Source organism: Epinephelus moara, chromosome 17 (assembly GCF_006386435.1).
Source record: "Epinephelus moara isolate mb chromosome 17, YSFRI_EMoa_1.0, whole genome shotgun sequence".
NCBI classification, from domain to species: domain Eukaryota; kingdom Metazoa; phylum Chordata; class Actinopteri; order Perciformes; family Serranidae; genus Epinephelus; species Epinephelus moara.
Genome location: NC_065522.1, coordinates 25,915,556 through 25,941,496, shown reverse-complemented (window position 1 = coordinate 25,941,496; position 25,941 = coordinate 25,915,556). Strand labels below are relative to the sequence as shown.

The following is a 25,941-nucleotide window of genomic DNA, read 5'->3' as shown; positions in this document are numbered from 1 at the left end:
AAAAAAAAAAAAAAAGGTACTTCAGTGGGTCTTACACAGTCGACTGTCAAAATGGTGTAAAGTATATGTTTTTAGGCCGGGGTTGTTACAACTCGAGCAAAAACACATTTTCTTTTCAACATTCATCACATTTTCAATCACAGCCAATCATGGGAGCGGTGCTGGATGGTCATAAACATGTCTCAGACCATCAACGTTCATCCTGTTGAGTCACTTGGAGATGAATTGCTCGACGAAATCAGCTATTTCTTCTGAAAATAGAGCTACTTCCATCACCAGGCAAAATTAAGCAAACTGACGTGTGGATTGGCCACTGAGTGAGGCTGTACTCAGGCACAGCACTTCCTTTAGCTGAGCTGCCAAACAGGGAGTCCAGTTAGGATTTCAGGTACAGGACGTGGCTAAACAAATAGCTCTGGGGTCTGCACTTGAGCACTTTCAACACTTGCAGGAAGCTTGTCTCGGAGGGCTCGGGCCCGGCAGGTGAATGCTCTGACCTCAACTGTTTCCTTCTTTAAAGGGAGAGAATGACAAGGAGGCCTGCACCCTGCGAGTGGATAGTATGGCTAGACAGAGGGAGTAAGTAAATCAGTGATATAATGAGGTGCAAGGCAATGTCATGCCTTGTAACTTAGAAGTGGCACTTTAAAATCAATACTTGCATTTACAGCCAGGGCCAGTGCAGAGAGAGTATGACTTTGGTGAAGATTAGAAATGCCTTCATTTCGAATAGAACATTGCTGTTTTTCTCACTCGCTGCCTAGAAATCTCCCCGTCAGCTGTAAAACCATTTATCACCTCTTCTTGCTGCACTCTGCTGGCTTTGCAAACAAGTCTTCAACAGCTTAATTTCAAGGGCGGAGCAAGGGGGAAGCTTTAGGGGGTGTATCCCTGAATGTTTTCTCAAACGCCCCAAATCTTTTAGGTTTTTAAATACATGAATAGATAAAGAAGTCTACTACAATTGAGTAAATGTTCTTCTGTTGGCCTAATATTCAATTTAAATAATGGAGGACCATGTTCTTGGCATTGTTGGGGATCCATTTGCAATTAGAGGTGCCCAGATTAGGAATGGGCATTTTAAGTAACTTCCATATTCAAGCACTCGCATCAAATTGTCATAGAGTCCTCAAGTCTTTGTGAAAAATTAAATGTAACGTAAGAATAAAAGTATAAATTGGCCAACGGCAGACAACAAGTGCAATTTAAAATTAATTTGCTAACAGCCAGGGTTCGATTAGCCTATTAAACGATATATTCAAAGTTAACAAATTAAAAATTAGCAAACTTTCTGTTGCTGCCTTTACATAGGTAAGACGCAGCACTGATGGACCATCTCCAGAGCCTGGAGTTGCTCTCCGTTTAGTCAGTTTAACATCTAACCCGGTTAGCATGAGCTAACACAGCAGCTGTGGCTAACATCCAACAACAAGCCTTTTAACAGTCCTGTCCTGAGTTCACGCTCCCGCAGCAGCAGTGATAAAAGCGACAGGAAGCAATACACTACACGCAGCTCTACAGTGAAATAAGACTAACCCTTCTAAACAGTGAAAATAAAGGTTTAAAAGTCATATTCCAATCAAGTGGCAACCTCAAGGGCTGAAAAATGAAGCCACCAGCGAAGTGCCAAAAATTGCAGTTCCTCTAATGGCCACTTGAGGCTTAAATGCGATCGCCAGAAGTAAAAAGCTAATGTTAGGCTTTAACAGACTACATGACTACTCCACGGTCACATGACTCTTGACGTCACTGCCACTAAGCTTTCAACTGATTTCGGCCGCTTTATTTTAAAAACATTGTATAATGGGGAAATCGGACTGTTTAAGCTAAATAAGAAGCTGTAATGGCGGACTGCCAGCACTCTCGCCTGTTCGGGGGTGATGACGTTTAATGTCCCCGACAGGGTTTGTAGTCGTATTGAGCAACTTGTTAGCAACCGCCTTTTTTACGACACGTAAAAGCTTCAAAATTCACAAGTAGGGTATTTACTGACGTGTTTTATGTCGTAGAACAAAACCTGAAACTCGCTTAAGCTTTTGTTAACCACAGACCTTATTTGAGGCATTTTACCAAAATCCCATTCAAAAAACGTATTGACTTTTAGACGAGAGAACCGGAAGTGCTAAAAGCGCTAACGGAGTTCCGGGTTTACTGGCACACTCTATGGTGCGAATGTGGGAGGTTGGGTAGGTAGCGTTGATGCGTTAATCAAATACTAGTCTCTATATACAGACTCTACATTCAGTGTCACTGCAAACTCTGAATCCATCGCAATGGTTCAGCATATTTACTTATATATAAACGGAAGTCGGAAACGGAAATTCGTCTCCTCCGCCCAAATCAAACCGGAATGCCAAAAAATCGGGGGTCTGCCCCCAGAGGCTGTATTCGCCGTCTGCTGGAAGTCAGACGCCGAATACAGCCGATGGGTTCCGAGAATGATCAAATACTAACTCGGCAAGATTATAATTGGATGGATTCAACTGTAGCAGATTTACTGGCTAAACATTCAATTACTAAACTCTACTACTAATGCTGTTTTGCCAAATTTCTACCCCATCTATGTTGTGTGACTTAAAAATAGTAACATCAGATGAGTTTTAGCACTTTTGAGGTGACAGGAGTGAAAATTAGTCAACCTCAAAGTATGGTGTGTTAGGGTTTCAGAATGATGGGGACAGACAAAACAAAAATACAAACTAGTATGGAGGCTCTTCAGCAGGGATACTTATATTGATTCAGACTGGGATTTTATTTTATCTTTTACTTTAAATTTAAGCAAGATGCCAGAGTGCGTTTGAAAAAGCATCAAAATAGAGCTTGTTTATTAAAAAAAGTGCTGGGGAGGATCCCCTGGACCCCCCAGCAGAGGTCTGGGTTAATCCCTGGATGTCCTCGAATCCTACAGACGCCACTGCGTACACCTGACCTGAGCACGGCTGCTGCAACTGGCCCCTGGCCTCCTTTAATTTTGCACAAGAGGCCCCCGGGCAAAGCGAGCTGAGTCTCCCTGCTCAACAGGATGATTTTTTTCCTTGGCAACGATCATGTTTTTTCCCCAAGGATGCACAGATTTTGAGGCATTTTATTTATCTCAGATGGTTTGAAAAATAGTCATATAGCTGCTGTAAATGGTGGACACCATGCCGTCGGACCCTCCTCCATTTGGGCTGAGCCCTGAATGTTTTCAACGCCTGGCCCCGCCCCTGCTTTACTTCCTATCTGTCTTTTTCCACTCGACAGACGCTATGTTTCTAAAGTGAGCCTGGTCCTTCTTCCATTGCATAACAATGAAGGTGGAGAAGGAAAAAGTGTACTTAGCAAACCAAGATGGCGCCATATCTGTGTGTGACATTTTCACAATGACAGCCTTCGCTCCATTGGTTCGAATGACTGTAATTTCTGTGTCACTTTAGGGCCACAGGAGTCAGAAGTGGCTTCCTCCCTCTTATCATGCGATAGTTCTCCCAGCTTGAGCCAATAATGGACCTCGGTTCACCTGCACATTAAAATGACAAAGGAAAAGTAACTGTAATTTCCAGATCGCCGAGGGAAAAGAAACCTTTTCGTGCCCACTTAGTTGTTCATTTTCTAGAGATGGATTCCCACTCCCTTTGGCAAGAAATCCAGATTTGGTGCCTTAAGTATGACCCCCGTCTCTCTCTTCTTTTTAAACCCAAATTTTTTTTCTCTCTCTTAACTTCTTGGTTTTTTCACACCAAAAAAGTCAGTTTTTAATTGGGTGCAGAGGATTAGAGCCCCAACACATGGAGAAAGGTGCCATGATTTGTACTGACACGACCAATATTACTGGGAGTTTGACCTCCTGAATGTCAGGCAGAAAGGCCACGTAAAAGTCATCCTTTTAATTTCACACAGGTTACATTTAGCTAAAGAGAGATATTTTCTCTTTTATCTCCTATCTATCTATCTATCTATCTATCTATCTATCTATCTATCTATCTATCTATCTATCTATCTGTGAGTAAAAACTTCAAACGGCACCATAAGATGATTATCTGGGTTTATGTTTTTCACTATCACTGTCCACCCATTATCAAATTCAGTCTATACTAAGGATACATAGTTGTTGTTTTTTTATGATCTATGGCTAGCTTGATATATCTCTCGTCAATGAAGCTGCATTGTTAGCTTAATTTAGCTTAGTGTATCTTAAACCCTGTAAGCAAAGGAAAAGGGTAGCTTAGCTCTGTTCAGAGTTCAAAAATATATATTTGTAAAACTTTAAGCCAGCTTAAAACCTCTAAATGTTAACACTATCAACATGTTTAATACATCTACAAGGATAAATGTAAACACTGCTGTTAGCATGTTAGCATTACTGTTAGCACGTCACTCTTTAACCACAGCTTGTCTGTTTAACATCTCTGTTTGTGTCCAATTTTTAAAACAAGAAACAGCTTCATTAGTGACCTTTAGAGGTGCTGGTCGTTTTTTGTTGTTGTTTGAGAGTTAGCCAAGCTAGCTGTGTCCCCTTGCTTGGTGTTTTTATGCTAGGCTAAACCAGCTGTCTCCTGGCTAACGGACAGACATGAGAGCGGTATGGATTTTCTCATCTAATTCATTGCAGGAAAGCAAATTTTATGGTATTTAAAGTTTAACTTTTAAGGGTAGACCGCCACAAAGGCTTCGAATTATCAGGCACTTGTGGTGTATCAAACCACTATCTGCTGCCATATTTGCTATTAGCACTGTTAGCTGCTAGCTGCTGACCATAGACTGTATATATAATGGACGTAGCCACCGGTTGGTTTGTGGGCTCCAGTTTAGAAGCCTCGAGTTCAGCATTGGCCATTACCATCTTGGATTTTTGGAGCCACAAGTGACCATATTTGGAATAGAGGGTGGAGCTAACCCTTATGCTAGCTCTTAGCTTCGTTAGCACTGTGTATTTACAGCTATGGTTATCTGTGATAATACTTACACTAATGCTAGCTAGCAAAAAATGCTTAAAAAAAAAAAACTGAAAAACTGAATATCCGACTCCATAGGGTTCTCTAGTACAACCAATATTTTGGCACAAGGATACCATTAATGTTCCTGAACTGAAAACACACTGAAATAGTAACAGCGACAGCGATGCGCTTACAATCTGTGACTCTGGGGTTACACCGTGGTAATGTTACCAAACCAACTTTGTCACTGTGGTAGCTGACTTGTCAACGGATGGATCACACCTGTCACTCAAAGTGGCCACGGCTTTAATTCTGCCTTACTTAAAGGGGCAATAAGCGAAATCGTTTCACCGCTAGGTTCGCTGTTGTGCACTGCCTGTAGAGCAAAACAAAGTGTGTCATGAGCCACTCCTCCCTCTACCTCTGCTCTCCAACACCCACCCCACTCGCCTTGTCTGTGCAGCCAAGCACCGCAGCATCTCCACGGACTATCACATCCAGACGGTCCCGGTGTTTCTTCCGCAGGCTCCACTTCACTCCGCTTCACTCAGCTGCCCGATATACCCGCTGCTTCTTCCCACATTAACCTGAATAACAAACCAGGGCTCGGTGCTCCGGTTGGATTCAAACGGAGAGCCGCTAGCTGGGAAGCTAGCGGAGGCTAACTGGCTGTGTTAGCAGCTGAGTGAAATGGAGCATGAGGAGGAAGCACCGGTTAGCCCCCGCTTTCACTGCAGGCAGATTCACTCGCCACAGGGGCGAGGAAATAAAACCTAAACAGCCAACTTAGTTTAGCAGTTAGCAATGTCTTTCACTCACTCTCGGTCTCTGCTGTGTTTAGCTATTTCCCTGCTTTCCTGTTAGCGTTAGCACTACTCGGCTACCACGCTAACGCTCCAACTCCAACTGAGCCGGGAGCCGGGCTCACGGTCTCACGGAGAAGAGTTGGAACGTTAGCATGGCAGCCCATTAGTGCTAACGTCCCCACGCTTCTCCGCCAGGCTCAGTGAGTCGGAGCCGAGAAGCGTGGGGACGTTAGCGTTAGCACCAGTCGGCTGCCATGCTAACGTTCCGGGAGCCTGCTTCTCGGCTCCGGCGAGCTCTAGCGTGGAGCCTGGCGGGCTCACGGAGAAGAGAGGAATGTTAGCGTTAGCTCCCAGAGTTAGCACTAGAGCTACTACGGCTACTGGAGTAGCTTGCAGCTATGGAGCGCTTCTACCAGCTCTTCTAGTCACTGAGCCTCGCCTCCATTTCAGCAAATATATTGCATTTATTACAGGTACCATCATCATTGAAGTAGGCAGGGAAATAGCTAAACACAGCCGCCAGGCTGCCCGCTGGGCTACATTTTACAATGCTAATTGCAAATGTTAGCTGGGCTACGTTCACATGAACGTACATGAACGCGCAGCCGGACCGGCTTGTAAACAAGGCTGGAGATCAACACAGAGAGAGGGTGTGTGAGGTCATGCTATACTCCAGATGAAATTACACCTCCAGTTCTTCACATAGCAATTTTTTAATTCCTTCAATCTAGAAATTATGAATTTCGCTTATTGCTCCTTTAAGGCCTAAATAAACTGGAAACATGGGAAATACATCGATTTTTTTCCAGGGTGTTAACATATTTATTTCTGCTGCTAAGTTAGACATTTAACATAGAGGTCAATGGGGATTGACTCACTTTTGGAGCCAGCCTCAAGTGGCCATTAGAGGAACTGCAGTTTTTGGCACGTCCATGTTGAAACCCACCAACGAAATGGTAATTTGAACCTTGCTAGCCTACAATGCAACATTGCAGTGAATAAATATGAGGCCAACGTAGTAATAATCAATCAGATAAGATTCACCATTTAAGTAACAAGATGGAACCTTTAGCCTAACCTTAACTGCCTGTCTTTTAACATAACACTTCACAGCTAGCTTAACGCTTGATTAGCATTGTCTTCAGAGCTTTCACTCCTGCAAGAAGGCGCAAAGTGGGCTGATAATGTATGCATGGTAGGCGAGTCATGTAGCTGCTTCAGCCGTAGCTATACCTGCTCATCATTTTTCAGCCCCGGATATTGCTGCTTGGTCAACACTGTTGCCGTTGTTGGCACTGTTAGCTGCTAGCTGCTGGATCAGTCACCTCTGTGTTAAAAGCCTTGTGCAGACAACCTCTGAATGATAGATTTTGTTTAATATACAATTATGAGCTCATGTGGCTTTCAGAAAATAATATAAAAGCAGGGGATGACTAAATTAAAAGTCCTTGAGATTTGATTTATAGCAAAGCAACACTTTGTGAAGTTGGTAAAGGCAAAATTGGATAAAAAGTAATTCCTCTCCTGCAGTGCTGCATGCCTCGTACAAATACAAGATTGAAAAGAGTGTTACATTGAACACATATCTCCCTCTTGGCATCTCTGTTTTTTCCATTCCCATAATAACCCCTGAACATTTTCCTGGGTGCATCTTCAAAACATTTTTTTAACTGACAGCACATTTAAAGTTAACACCTGGGGAGAGCATATCGGTTTTAGTGTAGGTGAAACATGCACCCTGCGCTTCCACCTTTACAAGTTTGTCTCACACATGTTCTCTTTATTTAGCCGGGTTTTGCATTCCATTAACGCCACCGGGATTTAGTTTGCCTCCAGCTCAGAAAACGACCTTTGGTTTCCACAAATCCTCTAACCGTTTCTCTCACTTTTCTCCATTTAGATTCATGCCACACTGGAGCACGAATTTAGAAGAAAAGCCAATTAATCCGGCTGCATTGTTTTTGTAATTCAACTGATCTCTCTGTCTCACTCCATTTTCCTCCTCTCTCCCCAGTTCTCCCCAGCTGGGGACTTGATCTTCGAAGTGTACCTGGAAAAGAGAAAGCCAGAGAACTGCTGTTTAATCAAGGTATAACCGTGTATGCGCGTTTATGTGTGCATCTGTACTTTCAGCTGGCATGTGGGCATGTGTGTAAGCCTGCTTACCCACAGGTACTCCGGTGGTAAGGTGAAATAAGAAAGAGGGAGGGGAGATGGAGTGTGGGATGAAGGCAGGTGAATGAGGGATGAGGGTGGGTAGAATGAGAGGTGCAGAGGTTGATAGAATAGGGCTGAGACATTTGTGGTTTAACCTGATGGGATTACCGCCCCCGAAATAAATCAAAAGCGAACTAATCAAAGAAACGTCTGATTCAATTGTGTGAGTAATTGCGTTTTACAAGGCACGCGGGCCGCTGTAGGTTACGGACTCCTTTCACAGGTCGGCGTCGGCAGCGGAATAGGGATGGGGTTAAAGAGGAGTGCTCAGCAGCACAGTTTGACTTTAATACTCCGCTTTCTCTCTGAGGAGTTAAGTAGCACATTTGCTTTGTCCAGTGCCGTCCAGGCACACCTGATAACTCGACAAAGAAGCAAGTATTTAATCAGTGCGCTGTGAACATGGCTGTGAGTCAGATATCTGCAGTTAGTGTTACATGTTAAATATTGAACGGCTCCTCAAAGGCAGAGATGGTTTAAGGCGGTGATATTGATCCGGGCAGCTTATGATCTGAGCTTTTATGCAGGATGTGCTTACTTTGTTCGATTGTTTCTTTTTTATTTGTTTTGTTGTTTGCCGAGGTATGTATTTATCTGTTTGTTGTGTTCGCGGTAGGTCTCTCCCAGTATGAGATCCACGGAGCTTGCAGAGACCGCGCTGAGTATGAGGAACATCACCTTCGGCGCTGACGACTGCTGGACCACCTTTGAAGTCATTGAGAATGGAGAGTTAGGTACGCAGGGTTTCCTGGTTAGAGATCTCCCACTCATCTTTTGAAAACGCTGTATTTTACACGGCGATGTTTTATTATCTCCAACAAATACACACATGGTGGGGTCACAAACTCATGAAGAGAAAACATTACTTGTCTCTAAATCAGTGGTACCCAACTGGTCCAGTCATATGCTCCAAATTTCCCCTTAGCCATTAGTTCAAGGTCCACACAGTTCACTAAATTTGGCATCACAGTTGTGTTTAACCATGTCGTTGAGCTAGTCTGCCCTCCATTAGTCACTCACTTTACAGCAGGAAACGGCACTTTATAATAAAAGCTCTGCGCCAAACTTCAGTGTACTTAAAAATAAACTCAAACTTGACATGTTTGTGAGTCACTTGCGGTCCTTTTAAAATGGACTTCCGACCCACCAATCGGGAACCACTGCTTTAAATAATGTCCTCTTAAGACCTCTGAGTCAAAGGCTTCTGAGGCCCCGTGTCCACCAAAGTGTTTTTTCCCCAGCTGAAAACACCAGGTGCTCCTCAGGAAACACCCCGCTGTGAGCATTTGAGAGCACTCTGGAGGCTAACATATAGTCAGCTGAGACCCTTTGGTTGCATTTAGTTGCTATGATACAGAATATCTGCGGAAGTAAACATTTCGGCTCAAGGTAGAACTTGCTTTGGAGGATGAGGGAAAGAGGACGGACCCGCTGGTTTGTGTGGGCAGCAAAATTCGCAGTACATTTAAGAATACATTGACGAGGCATTTTTTGATACTCGACAGTAGGGCTGGGCGATATGTACAAAAATTCATATCACGGTGTTCACAGGTTGGCTGGTGGCTGAATATATATTTCAGTATTTTGTTTAAAAAGCAAAGACAGGGATTTTATTCCCCTGCTTGAAAATGTGCAGCTGCATAACAGTTACACCTCCAGAACACTAGTCTGCGGCGGAAGTGTTGTAAAGTTAAGTTGATTCAAAACACACACAAAATACATTCAAAACACACATTAAACATGGCTTAATAGAGACAATTTCAAACACAAGTACACAAATCAGCTTCACTATAACTTGCAGCATTCACAGACAAACACTTGTCTTTATATGGACACATTTTCCCCACAAATACAACATGCTAATTTTTTTAGCACAAGCCTATGGCATTTTACATTGTATAAATTAGCTTAGCGGCTAGCTGACTTTTCCTCTACTCATATGAAACCACAGCAACACTTAACAAAGGTAACGTTACAAAATTCAGCTCCATTACAACTCACAAGGTTCACTGACAAAACAACTGTCTTATACTAAACACGTTTTCTAAACAAATACAACATGCTAACGTTATTAGCACAAGCCTATGGCATTTTACATTGTATAAGTTAGCCTACCAGCTAGCAGACTTTTCCTCTTCTCATATGAAGCCAGGGACAACAGCAACATTTAACAAAGGTAACGTTACAAAATTCGGTTCCATTACAGCTCACAAGGTTCACTGACAAAACAACTGTCTTATACTAAACATGTCTGAATTACTTCACTTTGAAGGGTCACAAGCCAGAAAAACTTTGATGAGAAACTTTTAGGGACCATATTTTGGCATTTTGCCTTTATTCAACAGTGGTAGTAGAGATGCAGAAAAGAAATGTCGTGGGAGGGAGAGGGGTCTGCCACACAACAAAAGTCCCCCGACTGGAAAAAATGTCTGTAAAATGTCCATGCTTGTCATTCCTCATCTCCCTCTCCTCCCATTTCATATCATCTCTCCACTGTGGCTGTCCAATAAAGGCATAACATGTTCTTCTTTGTCATCAAAAAACTATATTCAGGGAGCAACATGTTCCTTTTTAAACTCCAACAATATTTGGCTGTTGTAACCAAAACATAATCGCATTATGATTAAGTCTTTATTTGATACAGTAATAGTCATGCTGTAGACCCACACAGGTGCCCCCTCCTCTGCACTGTGACGCAGCTAAACCAACAAATTTGTTTTGAAAGCCAACATGTGTTTTTTTTTTTTTTTCTTACCATACACATAAAGCCGCTTCACTAATTACCACTTCTGAGAATCCATTTGAAGAAATTAAACAAGCATTTTATTTTAATCAACTAAAAGAGCATCCTTGGTTACAAACACTACATTTTCCTTTTTGTGTGATGGAAGGTTCAAGAAGTCATTTATTCTTTAATTAAAGTGCTTCACTCACAAAAGCCTGACGAATTCGACTTTATTTCTATTCACTGATCTCTCTGAAAATGATTTTCTCTGCTGTTTTAGCTTGTAGTTTTATTTTAATGTAACAGTGTGTATGCACAGTCATTTAATGCACATTTTTATGCGAATCATGTGTACTTCTGAGAGACTGTTGGTAATTCAGGGGGGTGTAAGTCATTAGAAAGTCTTAAAATGTCTTAAATTTAGTTTCCGAAATATTAAGCCTTCAAAGTCATTAAAGGGATACTTCACTTAGGCAGATTTTTGCTGGGTCCTGGTCTGTTGCTCAAACTACAGATTGAACTTTCTCATTCTTGTATACGTGCTGCCACCACGGACACAAAGAGTAAAGAAGCGGCTCAAGAAAGAGATCCACCTCTCTCTTCCTAACACAGACCAAACACCAGTCAAACTCAAATCTGTTTTTCTAGCTGGCATATTCGTCTATTTTGTTTCTTATTTATTGACTGATTTAAAATTGTTTTCGATTTTGAGTTTTTATTCTGCCTCTGCTGTTTCCTCAGTTCCTCAGTGACTCAGTACCCACATACACCGATCAGCCAAAACATTAAAACCACTGACCGTAGAAGTGAATACCACTGATCATTTTGTTACAGTGCGATGTTCTTTTGAGGAACCTTGGGTCCTGGAATTCATGTAGATGCCACTTCACATGCTACACCTACCCGAACAACATTACAGACCAAGTAGATCCCCCTACTGGCAACGGCACTCCCTGATGGCAGTGTGCTCCCTCAGGCAGGACAATGTGTCAAGCCACACCACAAAAACTGCTTAGGTATGGCCCATGGGATGTGACTAAGCTCAAGGCGTCAACCTGGCCTCCGAATACCCCAGATCCCAATCTGACTGAACATCCATTAGGCATGCCGGTACCTTACCTCACAACCCACAGGACTCAAAGGATTCGTCAACAACGCCTTGGTGCCAGACAACACAGACACCCCCAGAGGTCCTGTAAGGTCCATGCCTCGACTGATCAGAGGCCCCATCATAGATCTGACTTGGCTCTGACCTGTTGAGGCCCGGACAAAGGGACCTTTGGGGTACCGGTTTGTTGGGATCAGAGTGGGATCTGGGGAATTTGAAAGCTAGGTCGATGTCTTGAGGTCTTTGTCACGTTTCTTGGACCATTCCTGAGCATGCTGAGGGGCTACTGCCATCAGGGGTACTGTTGCAATGAACAGGGGTACTTGGTGTACAACAATGTTTAGGAAGTTGGAGTGCGTAAAGAAGCATCCACATGAATGCCAGGACCAAAGGTTCCCTTGCAGAACATTGCATTGTAATGAAATGATTGATGGTATTCGCTTCACCTGCCAGTGATTTTAATGTTTTGGCTGATTGGTGTATATGTACTACTTTGTAGCTACCCGCAATGCCTGATGAGGGTAAAGATGATTCGTCCAAAAATCTGACTTAAATAAGGTCAAAAATCATCTTGGAAAGGTCTTCAAAAGCTTTAAACTTCAGTGTCTGATACCTGTAGACACCCTGTTATCATTAGATAGTAGATGTTGAATGATCAGAGCTGAATGAAGTGGTTTAAAGGACTGTGAAATAAACTCTGAGCTTTATTCAGAGGTTAAATCAAAAGTTACCCTGCTGTCAAATCCCACACCTCAAAGTAGTAAAAGCCTTTCACAGTATATCTTCTGCTGTCATCTGCAGTATATGCAGCCAGTGATTGATGCGTCACATCACCGTTTAAATGGCCGTTCTCATCCGGGGCACATGCAAAGATCACACTTCCTCTTATCCAAGGACCCCGTGATTAGAGGATTATGTTATCTCTCTAATGAACCAGTGTCTGTGAACATGGAAGCACACTGAGAAATTAGCCAAGCATCGTCGGTTTGATGATATGCACATTAATTAATCATCTTAACCATCATATGTCATAAATTACCTTCATCTTCCTTGCATGATCAACCCAGGGAGCTGACCCACCTCATCTAGCATTAATATGCACCCCTGATGACACCCGCCGTGCCTTACACACACCCGCATTTGATCATAGCACGGGAAGCGGCGAGCAAGGGGAAGTCAAAGTTGAGCTTTGTCGCGAAGTTGCTTAGCTGGCGGTCCCCGTGCACTTTTCATCAGTTCACTGAGAGTTTACGCCGCGCTCTTATGTTTGTTTTCCTCCTCACAAAGTTACAGAGGACACGCCGTCCTCTTCTAAAAACGAAGGTGTGTTGAATACTGAATATATTTGCTGACGGTTCAGCATATTTTCCATGCCAAGACAATATGTCTGTGGAAGAGTAAACAGTCAAGCTATTTTGAAGGCGGTAGCGTGACAGGTTTTGCTCATAAAACCATAAAGAAGGGAGGGAAAGTGCGTTAATTAGCCATTTTGGAGGATAGCTACAGATAAACACTGTTATCGAGGACAATAGGCAGAAAAGGGGAGCTAATATTTGTTGGGAAATGAGGAACTAATTCCATGGCCTGGGTCTGCAGAGATTCCAGAGAGGAGATAAGCCCACTGTTATGAATAAGTTATGCCGTTGTGGCTCTTTTTACCTCCTTCGGTTATGAAAAACGGGGGAGTGTCGAGATGGAGGCATCAGAGCAGGGGTGGTGGTACACAAATTATCTGCTTTTTTTTTGTGGCTGATAGCATGTACCCTGTTCACCAATTAGGAAGAGATAATAGGTCTATTTTGCACATGAGTGTGTTTTTATAATCAGGTCCTGATATGCTGGAGATAATTTAAACTGCTCTGTGATGGAAATGGGGAGAACAACAACATAATTTTGTTATTTAGTTAACTAGAATTTGTCATGGATTTAATGATATGAGGCTGTGATTTTGTTTCATGCATTTATAATTCATGTAAGAAGACGGAGACGGAGCGGCTGTGTTGTTCTAGCTGCTAATCCCTCTCCCTCTGACCTGTGGTCTTTTGTTTTCAACAGAGCGGCCGTTGCACCACAGTGAGAAGATTCTTGAGCAGGTGCTGGAGTGGAGTGCTCTGGACTGCCCTCAGTCTGCTTTTCTTGTCATAAAGAAGTTCACAGGAGCCAGAAGAGTGGCTGATGGGAAAGGTACAGTATAGTGTGAAACTACAAAGGTTACCTTTTAATGTTGAATTTTAAAACAATACGTATGTTGTTTTGCATGTGTACTAGTTACACTTCATTCTCAGAGGCCGGACTTAAAGTGCTTTCAGACCTAGTCTCGCTCACCAGACCTTTCTCAAGAAAAGAAAGGTCTGGCTGCGCCGACTCTCACTTTAAGATTGGAGAAAAAACACCCCGGCTTTTTTTATTTCTTTCAACCAATCACAATCATTCTTGGTGGTGTCACAGCAATGGTGCACTTGCAAAAATATTGCCGGGGGGAAACAGGTTTTGGTGTAACACGCCCACAAGAATATCGCCTACAGGACGCGAACCATGGCAGAAAAATGGCTACATCCCCAAGATGTAAGACGCAAGATCAAACACTGCAAAAGTTAGTAAAGGATGTGTTGAAAACTGCTACACAACTGGAGGTGGTAGGGCGGGACTTCAGCGGGTGGCTCGTTCTGCCCAATGAGAGGCTGATCTATGCAGCGAACTTCTGCCCACTCAGACTATTTCAGACCTAGAGTTGTCTTGCTTTGGTCTGAATCAGGGACTGAGTTCGTCACAAAGTTGTATAATTGCCTAGAGATGGTTCGTGTTCTCACTGCAGCATTTACAAGCGGACCAGATCAAATGCCTTGTGTGTGAAAGCTGCTCTTGATTGGTCAGAATTTCAGTGCGGGAAAAATCCAGGAAGTGAACCAAACGTTGAAGAAGAGCACACTTGCAGGATAAATGTGACACTTTCTAATGTCACAATGGAGGGACAACTACGCAGGTTGATTTTAGCGCTGCTCATCGTGGACTATATTGCTGTCATTGTTCATTTTAGTCAAACCATACAGTTTGAAAACGAGGCGCGGCTCCAACTAGAAAACAATGTTTTGATGCATTGGATGTGCTGAATGTGCATATTAAGGCAGTACAGGAGGAGGTGCACATTAATAATCCTCCAGGACTGTAACATGCTCATGTTTAACCCAAACAATGTGTCATGTGACTGCAGTTGGTTCACATCCAGGTCGGAACACGTTCTCACCACAAACGATCCGCACCAGAGTTCGATTGTAAGCGGACCGAGACCACCTCTTCAAGAAGGTCTCGATCTGGTTGTGGTGCGCACCTGAGTGTGATTGCTGTGTTCACACCTGCCTAAACGAACCGCACTTAGGGGGCAAAAAAACTTGAGTTTGATTGAACCGACGGTGTGAAAGCACCTCAAAATAATTAACACCATACAAAACTGAAATGGTGACCTATGTTGATCAAAGCATTGATAGATTAACTGACGAATCATTTCAGCACCAGCTGATAAACTTGTGCACCACTCTGGGCTGACAGAAAATCTCTTTAATGGACATTATTGTCTTTCACAGCAGATCAAAGACAGTCCGCAAAAAGAGAGTCTCTGAAGTTCAGCGATGGATCCTCCAAACTGCTGTCGGGGCACAAATTCCAGGACAAATATGTCGAACTACGTGCAGAGACGCTGCTGCTCTTCAGAGATAGCAGAGTAAGTACACTTTTATTTTCAGCTTAATCTGCTGCCACATCTACTGTAAACACTTTACACCACGGGTTTGAGCATGCAAACACAAAGTATCGGGCGAACAGAGAGTGCTTTGTATCACGGGGGAATTTAAGGTTATAGAACTGCTTCAGCAAACTGAAATGTGTTAGTATGGCGCCCACATAAACTGCAACCAAATAGACCCAACTCCACCCAAATTAAGTAGGAAAATAAAACACACTGATGGCAGCAGACTTCCCACTCTCTTTCGAAAGAAAGGAAGAATACAGAGTGTGCTTCAGAAAGGACCAGCAGGCCCGAGTTCCCTGGAGGCCTTTTCTTCTCAGCACATTTCTGCAGTTGAAACATGGGATTCGTAAAGGAGTGTGAAGAAGTGTTAATAATTGATGGAGGTGCAGTAATTCTGGCAGGAGAGGGGGAGGGAAAATAGTGAGGGGCGGTTTCACTGAAAGCTTTTCTAAATATCAAGTTGCACAAGAATGTGGCTAATTACCGTGTAAATGCTATGAAAATTAGGAGTGTTTCTGAAATTTAATTGATATTCTTTGACCCCTACAGTTATTGCCAGGTCTGTATTTAGCGTAAATTATGTTGGATGAAGCAGGGACTGGGTGGTGGGTTGTGATGTGTAGGTGTCAGAGGCAAGCTATAACTTTGATTTTGTTCGCTTTGTTCTCTTCTCCACTTTGTTCTCTGTTGCTTGGAAGAAGAGTTTTGCTGGCAATGATTCAAAATGATTGTCGTGTTTTGATGCTGCGCAGATACTTTGTTGGCATTTTACTCTATTTTGTTGTATTAAGCTGAGTTGAGTTGAGTTTTTCCTGTAATTAATTTATTCATCCAAAATATCCTTTCCTCTTTTATTTGCAGGGCACTAAAGCAGAGAAAGTGATCCAACTCAGCTCTGTGAAATGTTACCTTGGCCTCAAGAAAAAGCTCAAACCTCCAACCAGGTAAGCTGCACTCACACGCATAATAAATATCCAAAATCTGAATCTATGTGAATGAGAGAGATTTAAATATCTGTGGCCGTGCTAAAATCACCGTATTAGTCTCCTGTCTTGGATTGCTGCATGTTTTCAGTCACACTGATACAAATATGACTGCTGACCATTACGAGCTGACGTGCACCTCCCCAGAAATGTAACTACGCGTCACCCCGTTGCAGACCTCCTGTCTGTTTCTGTAAGCTGAAACCATTTCCCTCAGTGGAAACAAAGCTTTTATTTACTTTAATTTCACAGATAAGAAACAATAAATTGTGAAGACAATAAAGCCTCCACAAAAATAGCATTTTAAGTCTTGTGTGTGATTTATCCTGGCTTCATATGAGCAGAAGAAATCTCTGCTCATTGCTAGGCTAATTTATACAATATTAAATGCCATAGGCTTGTGCTAATAACGTTAGCATGTTGTATTTGTTTGGAAAACGTGTTTAGTATAAGACAGTTGTTTTGTCAGTGAACCTTGTGAGTTCTAATGGAGCCAAATTATGTACAGATACCTTTGTTAAATGTTGCTGTTGTCCCTGGCTTCATATGAGTAGAGGAAAAGTCCGCTAGCTGCTAGGCTAATTTATACAGTGTAAAATGCCATAGGCTTGTGCTAATAACGTTAGCATGTTGTATTTGTTGGGAAAATGTGTCCAGATAAAGACAAGTGTTTGTCTGTGAATGCTGCGAGTTATAGTGAAGCTGATTTGTGTACTACTTTACAGCACTTCACTAGTGTCTTGGAGGTGTAACTGTGCGCAACAAATTCCTGTTTTTTGAATGTTTACAGCTGCCTTTCATTCGGACTCCGTTGAAGTCTGTTTGCACTGATATGCTTTCATTTTTAAGGGGTTCTGCTCTCCTTAGAGCCATTTGATAGAAAACTTTTCTGGGACCACAGAGAGTCGAGGGAAGTGAGTACTTTTTGCAGTTCATTTTGTTTTGGGGTGAGCTATTCCTCTAAGAAACAAAATGGAGTGCAAAAAAAAGAAGAAAGAAACAGGTAGACTTGGACAGATAATCAATTTAAATAATAATAATAACATAATAATCTCACAGTTTGCTGTGATTAATTACAATCGTTTTTATTCTTCTTCAGACTGAAATTTGTAAAAATTGAAATTCAAATGTAAAATCATGGACTTCTGTGAGCAGTTGTCATCACTGACAGATCCATTGATCCCTTGTGAGAGCGATGTCCTCTGCTTGCTCAAGCACACTCCATTCTCTCGCCTTCACACTGAGTGTGTATTCTTGACAGGAGGTGATGATGCAGTTAGAATGATTTCTCTCAGTCCATTGTCTTCTACTGTGTTAATTTGATGGCAGTTTTTAGCTATTCGTTTAGCGGAAGCATCATTTACCTTCTCTGTTAAAGGTTTCAGTATTCGCCCGTGAATAAGACACTGCTGTACTCCAGATTGGTGAAGCCCTGTAGTTTTGGTAGGGTTTTTTGCTTGAGGTCATAGGTCGAGGACAAGTAACTGCTGTGGCAATTTAATTTGAATTTGCAAACCATGCTGAATACTTTAAGTTTTTCCAACGCAACTTTCTACAGAGAAACTTTCCACCTACAACTACATTATTGTCATTATTTTGAATCAGGATGGTTGGTTAGTAATCATAGACTGTATATAAAGATGGACGACATGTCTTCACTGACCCCCAGGGTACAAAAATGAAGCCAAAATATCGCGGATACGGACGCTGCCATCTTGCACTGGTGGTGTCATTTTGTCTATGCAGTCACAATCTCTGGGATATCGAGTTCCTGCCCAAACACCCATCCAACCAATCACAAGCAGCACTACTTATCACAAATACACCGATTGACACCCAGAACTGTCAATCATGACGTCCGACCCTCTTTTTATAACATCAGATAACTAATTAACACTAAATTTATCAGTAAAATAAACAGTCAAACAAACATCAGTTGATAAGAACTACCTAAAATTGAACTATTTTGGAGAAACTCTTATTTGATGTGTACTTTGATCTTTTAGGTCGGCCCATGTCCCATCTGCTACCACGGAGGGGGCGTGGTTCATGGCCAATACTGCAGCCAGCCACCAGGGGGTGATTGAGATGTTTTGGCTTCAATTTTGGAGGGTTGCTATGTTGGCCACCATTATAATCCAGTCGATTGTTGTCATGTAGGTCAGCCGCCACAGGAAGGAAAGAAAACGCAACTTGACAAGCATAACACAACGTATTTGGAAACTTCATAGCTGTAGCCTACTCATGTGGCCTACACTGTTGTGAGCATTTATACTTGTGTGGTGGTGTGTCTGTGTCACTCTGCAGTTACACCTCCAAAACGCTAGTTGGTGGTGGAGGTGGACAAACACTTGTCTTTATCTGGACACATTTTCCCCACAAATACAACATGCTAACGCTATTAGCACAAGCCTATGGCATTTTACATTGTATAAATTAGCCTAGCAGCTAGCAGACTTTTCCTCTGCTCATATGAAGCCAGGATAAATCACACACAAGACTTAAAATGCTATTTTTGTGGTGGCTTTTATTAAAGTAAATTAAAGCTTTGTTTCCACTGAGGGAAATGGTTTCAGCGTCGCTGCGACGTGTAGTTACATTTCTGGGGAGGTGCACGTCAGGCTACGGCGTATGTCATAGGTATGGCTTCAGTTGGATGCATAAGTATAAATCCTGCTGAAGAATAAGGTGGTAAATGATATGCTGTCAGCTGAACATAAAGGTTGGACGAAGTAGTTTGACAGGTGCAGTCATAAGTCGTGAGTAACTCCAAGCACTGAGGAGGACCGTGAGAAGGTCAGCATTCAGCTTCCACATTCAGATTCATTACAGTCGTATCGTGTGAAGACGCCGTCAGAGTAAAATATATGTTTGTGTTTGTGCTTTGACAAGATTACTGCAGTAAATGGATAAAAACAATGTGAAATGTAATAAGTGCATGATTGGCTGCTTCAAACCAAACAGAGCATCACGTCTGGTGTAATACCTGGAAACATATAAATTCAGTCCTGTCCTTTGAGCTCCTGCAAAGTGCAATTCATAAGCATTTATTCATTTGCTGCAGTATTCTTTTTCCCTTCCATCAGTGAAATGGTTTTCATTGTCATATAGATATAACTGAAATGTGGATGATGGCTCGTCTCTCTCCCTCTGTGAACAGCCACTAAAACAACAGTGCCACAAATTTTATACCTGCTTCTCCTGGGCGTTAAATCACCGACACAACCGGCTCTGCCACAGCGGTCAATCGACAATTATGAGCCAGTTTTAATGGTCATTTCTATAAATTTCCATTCCCTCCTTGCATAGTTTTTTTCGTCTTCCGTGCAGTAAATATTGTATTAAGCCAAACTATTTCTCTGTAATTTTTCCAGTGCGAAAACTTGGTGTGGCTGCATAATGAATGTGGTCAAACGTGACTCATTAGAGCCAAAATAACTGCTGCACACTCCACCCCTCGGTGTTATTAAGATGAACTAGTGATTATTTAGCATCGCTGCTGCCTTTGTTTGTGTGTAAACTATTTGTCCCCGAAGATATATTGCCCTTTCTCTTCCCTCAAAGTTTAGCGTCACCGGGAGATACCAGGGCCACTCCTGACCCCGTCGTATTTTTCACCGTAATGAAATTGATTAAATGTAATTGCGTTTTAACAAATACAAACTAGTCCGCACGTGGAAAACACCGCTGCCACTGTTTTATTTTAATGATCCTCTATTATTGTAATTTATGACACATGCCAAACCCACAGCAGCTCAACTTTTTTTGAGGAGCCAAACCCTATATTTCACATTACCCAATTCTAATTCCTCATAATTTTCCCCATGTCGGAATTTGGAGTCTGGGGAAGCGTGAAAAATGAGTCCAGCAAGCGATTGTCTGCATTACGCCGTCCTTCAGGGGAGAGAGAGTGGATAAGAGAGAGGGAGTGGGAGATGAGTAGAGAGGGGGAAAAGAGGGACAGAAGGAGAGGATGATACAGCGTGGTATCATAGATATACTGTTGAGTGGGCTGTGGGAGAAGTGATACGGTGAATAAAGAAATAAAGACAGAGTGCTGAGGAGAACGGAGGGAGTCATAGTGAGAGGGTTAGGAGAGGCAGCGCTCCAGTACCTCATTAGGCAGAGGTCTATCTGTGAGCGGCCTACTGCGGGGTTGGATCGGCTGCCTTAACTCACAGGAGTGGTGCTCCAGGCTGCGGGCTCTCTATCTCTGCCCCCTCTTTCGCTTTGTTCTTCCCCCACTTCTCTGCTCCTGTTCAGCCACGGCTGTGAAGGGTTTCAGAGAAGGTGTATTCTCCTGGAAGGTGGTCTCTTCACCTTATGCTGCCTCTGTGCAGGTTAATTCGCACTGAAACACACATATTACTTGCATGTTTACACCTCTGAGCGTACACATATCTGAGCGGAGTACGAATTTGTGGTTATTTAGCCTTCAGCAGCATGCAGTTAATTCATATGTGATCATTTAAAGCCGCTGGAAATGTGGCTTGGAATAGTAAAAATGCATATATATGAAAATTGAGTGTCTTATTGAGCAGAAAATACTAGGGCTGCCCCCAACTAACAATTAACCGCATCGACCAATAGTCATCATTTAGGGCCATTAGTCGACTAGTCGCCCACATGTTTATGATGTTAATTTAATGGTTAAATTATATATTTTGGTGGTTTGAGTTGAAGGTGTGAGTAAGAATACTATCAGTAACATTTTTAACACTGTGCTACATTACACACATGGTCCAGTCATAGAGGTTTGGATTTATTTTGGCACAGTGCAGCTCCTAATAGAGTTTACTTTATAGAGTAAATTAATAGAGTAAACATTAACCAATGCAACATAAAGTATATACATCAGTAACATCAGTAGAGTTTTGTGTGTTGTTTGAGTGTATAGTGAAGTGTACTGGACAAGAAAAATAAAGACAAAAGAAAAAACCTGAAGCAGACAACAAACCCAGGAAACAGACCCAGGGTTAGAGAGAAACGGACTCCAGCAGCTTATATAGCTGAGGAGGAGCAGCACACATGGTATAAGTTTATCAATGATGCACTTCCCTTCTTAAAGGGGAAGACGCAAGAGGGCTATCACAGTATACATGTCCAAAAACTGCTATGAAAACCTGAATAAAACCAGAATTCTGAATATTGTTATATTCTGAATACGAGTAGAATGTTAGTTGGCATGTAAACATAGCCAGTGGATGATTTTGGGAACATTCAGCAGCTACACTGAGGCGATCATATATTTTTACAGTACTCACATCCATCAGCCATAATGGATAAACACCAAAATCACATTTTCAATTACTTTGTAGCTTGTCTTTGTGTAGGTGGCTCCACCATCAGAAACCAAAAGCAAACTCTCTCAACACAGCTGCTTACGGGATTCAATGAGCTTTACTGTTCATAGATCGAGCTAATCACCCAATCTGTGGGCACTATTTTTTTTTTGTGTTGCGTACGCAATCACTATTTCTTCACCATAGAAATTTAGGGTTTCAAGGAGAAGTGTTACGCTACTGTCACTGCCCCTATACAAACTGTAACTCACCTGTTAGCTTGTTGCCAAACAGTAACACCAAGCATCTCACTAGCATTAGCTTAGCCTGCTTTGAAGTTATAATGACTAGCTATACACCATCACCACCACTATCATCATCATCATCATCATCATCTTCTGTATCAAAAACAAGCTCTCTAGGACTATCAACATTGCAGGGAAAGTGATTGAAGAAACAACTCAGCAATAAATGTGACAGTGCTGTTCGCAGGAAGGTCAGACGTGTAATTTTTAATACCTCACATCCATTACACTCAAAGTTTGAGCTGCTCCCGTCTGGGTGTCGATTTAGGGTCCCAAGATATTAGTCCTTTATTCCCTATGCCATACAGGCAATGAACACAGAATGACCGGGCCAGGGGACACTACTATTTATATAACTTATTGGTCCTATCTGCCTATTTGTACTATTGTGTCATATACATTGTAAACTTATACGTATTTAATGGTGTATTGTGATATGTATCTGTAGCTTTGATGCGTTTGAGAGAAGCCAAAGACAAATTTCCACTGAGGTGGACAATAAAGTTATCTACCCACCTATCTACCTATCAATCTACTTTCAACATTAGCATTTTTCCCAGAAACAAAAACTTTGGCGACAATGTTTAAAATTTGCATTAAAACTAATTTATACTAACTTTTTCAATGCTTACTATTACATAGGCTTACGCAAGACTCTAACTTACACAGTAAGAAAGGACTATTGTGAATTGTGGTTTACATAGGCTTTAAATGTACATAAAGTAAACTCTGGACATTCAGTATATTTTACATCTCTCCCAACAAACTAGTTTAAGGCTTATAATGAGCAGCGTGAGCTTGGTGTATTGTAAACTTTGGCCCTGAGCATACTGAGGTCTGCCCCTGCATAAACATGTGGGCTGGAACTCCACTGATTGATTTAATTAATTCCACTGTTTAGCACCTAGCGTTTATGAACTTTTGCATTTTGATGAAAAGGTTTTGACCTGCTGCTATCTTCAACAACACTTTCTACAACAACTCTTTTCTGGAGCTGAGTACTTTGAAATTCAACTTTCCTTTCACAAAAACATGTTTATAACCTCTGTCTTCAAACAAAGTTGGTGTTCAGTACATTGCAAGTTTCAGTTTGCAGAAGCAAAGTGTCTGAATTTAACCCGTGTCCTTCTCGTTTCAACAGCTGGGGCTTCACAGTCTACACCGATAAACAACAATGGTGAGTGAGTGCCGTACAGAAGTTCTGTTATTCAATAATTGATGAGTTTGACTTTGACCCTTTCCACTTAAAACATCTCTAAAACAGAAAGAATCAAGTGGCAGAGAGGTAAAAAGTTGAATTTAAAGCACTGTATAATGATCCAAGTGGATTATAGTGGGACTGTCAGTGGTGTTAAAGCATATTAACAGTGATCATATGTTGAGAGGCTGCTGTCCGGTCAACTCAGGAAGTTAAATACCATACAATTCATTTTCTCTTTATCTTGTTATTTAATCTTCATTTACAGCTTCCCTTTGATCAATCTGCTGCCTATATTGACAAATTCCTAAATGCTAGCTCCTCTCATAACAAATTTATTTTAATATATTTTAACGTTATTTTAATGGGACCTATTTGAATAAGATGGGGACATTTCTGAGGGAACAACACCACTGGAAATAATTTTAAGGTACAAGACGATGCTGAGCATTATTATTTTTAACAGTGCTAGTAATGAGGATCTCAGGATGGTTTGTTGGTTGATCGACTTTGGTCCAGACTAAAATATCTAATTTTTTGAGGGATTGCCATGTGTGTTTAGTGCTAATTAGCAAATGTTAGCATGCTAACGCACCAACTATTGTGAACATGATAAATATTATACTTTTTTTAACATTCATGTCAGATTGTCATTGTTAGCATGTTGACTAACAGTGTGTCTCAAATCACATACTTCTGTACTAAACACTTAATATTTTGAGTGCACACGTGCGCTAGGTGCGTTCACACTGCATAGTATGAGAAAATGAAGTGTAATTCTAGTGCTCTAGTTTCTCACCCTTAAGGGCCGCCATCTTTGTGATGTAGCAGACTTCTCAACTTTAGGCATGGTGGCTCGGGACAATAAGGAGTCTGTTAGTTATACATGGTGTTTGCACTAAGTACCAACACTGTTGTCGAATAGAAGCCGTCAGTAAAGTTTGTTGAATCTGTAATGATTTGGTATCGTGAACAATAATGCGAGTGCTAACGTTAGCTTGCTAGCTAATGTTAGAATTTGATAGCTAGCTAACTTGTTCAGAACACCATTGACGCTGTGGTGTATGTTTGGTTTATGTGTGGATGGACATAGGGGTCAAATGTTAGCAATAATGCTCCACTGTCCGTTTGCAATTTAAAAAGAAGACAAAGAAGAAGAGGCGGTTAACTAAAAAAAAATAAAATCCATTGTCACTTCCGGTAAGTGCAAAATGGCAGTCTGCAATATGAGACAACACTACCCTGTTGAAATTAGTGCACCACGCAAGAAGTTCGTAGTGAACTTAGTGTGCTAACGGATATATGCGATTTGAGACACACTCGAAGTTAGCTCAAATCACAACTTTGATGAAGGTATAGCCAAATACTTTTAGTCTTGCAGTTTTGATTGCAGCTCTTTTTTGAGTCAGATTTTGTTATCAACCATGTGAAAGCAGTGGCTTCTGGGCAGCTTCTTAAAATTCTTGTCATCCGTTTGTAAAGAGAAGCTGAGAAGAAGATTAACCTCAAATAAAAAAGTGTAGGCTTCAGTTCTACGAAGAGAAAAAAATACATATTTTTCATTTTGGGGTGAACTGTTCCTTTAAAGCCATGTTTATTTCATGGTATGAATTTCAAGAAGAGCAGAGAAGAAGAAATAAATACATAAAATGGGTGCTACAGAAAAGCCTAACAGAAGGAGGCCTAGCTACATTATCAGTTTAAATCAGTTTAATATTAGCAGTAACATACGGTACAGTACATAATCACATTAGCAGACACCAGAAATACCTCACAACAAAACAGAGCACTGTACAAACCTGAGTAGGTGGCACATATTATTTAAACCATCATCCCCCATTGTTACTCACAGCACTAATTACCAGGTCTCTGCAAAGGGATACGTCACCCATGCAGATGAATGTAATCACAGGTAGTGGCAGCCGGCCCACATATCATCAGCTCTATTTACAGTGATCAGTGAACTGTCCCCTCAGAGGACTCTGTGTCCAGTGTCGTGACTCACCAAATCCAGTCACCTGGTTAAAATTAGTGTGAAAATAACGAGGTGGAAATCAGTGACTCATGCGACTGAGCTTTCCCTCCTCAGGCATTTCTGCTGCGAGACGAGGGAGGCTCAGGTCAGCTGGGTGACGGACATCATCTGGATGAAGGTAAGATGACGTGCAACGGAGGTGTCAGAACCAGAGTGAGTGAAGCACTCATGCAAACGCTTGATGAAGCAATTTAATGAGCCGAGCATGCAGTGACTTTTGGGGAGTGCAGCAGCAGCAGAAGTTTCTCTTATACTGTTACTGCAAACCAGAAATATCAGTGAATGTGACATGCACATTGCGGACACATCCTCCTTTTCCCTTCCCCATTCGGATGAAAAATACACTCGATTACAGCTGGAATAAATCATCTTTTACAATCCATATCTCAAAACAAGGAGATATGATAAATCATATTTCCCCCAATCATCCATTTCCATTGTGCCGTTAGGCAGATGAAATACATAAACAGGGAAAGAACTGTAAAGTTTTTGAGGTCACTCAGCAATAACATAAATCATTTTATGTGGAAAAGCTGTGAGAATAAGGTCAAGGCGACTGTAACAATCACATTGTGGTACTTAGCCCCCAGATACAGCTAAGTGTTGTCGCTGTCAGTCGCT

The 25,941-nt window shown here is 41.8% G+C and overlaps 1 protein-coding gene across 2 annotated transcripts in view; it reads left to right on the top strand.

The window, feature by feature from the left end:
- The window catches only part of arap2 (ArfGAP with RhoGAP domain, ankyrin repeat and PH domain 2), a 227,178-nt gene that overhangs the window by 195,627 nt on the left and 5,610 nt on the right, over positions 1 to 25,941 (top strand). The window contains exons 26-32 of one of the 2 annotated variants that reach the window (XM_050067659.1): positions 7,737 to 7,811; positions 8,556 to 8,673; positions 13,828 to 13,956; positions 15,357 to 15,490; positions 16,379 to 16,461; positions 23,229 to 23,264; positions 25,375 to 25,438. In XM_050067659.1, the coding sequence (XP_049923616.1) occupies positions 7,737 to 7,811; positions 8,556 to 8,673; positions 13,828 to 13,956; positions 15,357 to 15,490; positions 16,379 to 16,461; positions 23,229 to 23,264; positions 25,375 to 25,438 (639 nt within the window). Of the gene's footprint in view, positions 1 to 7,736; positions 7,812 to 8,555; positions 8,674 to 13,827; positions 13,957 to 15,353; positions 15,491 to 16,378; positions 16,462 to 23,228; positions 23,265 to 25,374; positions 25,439 to 25,941 lie in introns of both variants that reach the window. The other variant, XM_050067658.1, reaches the window with a different exon arrangement.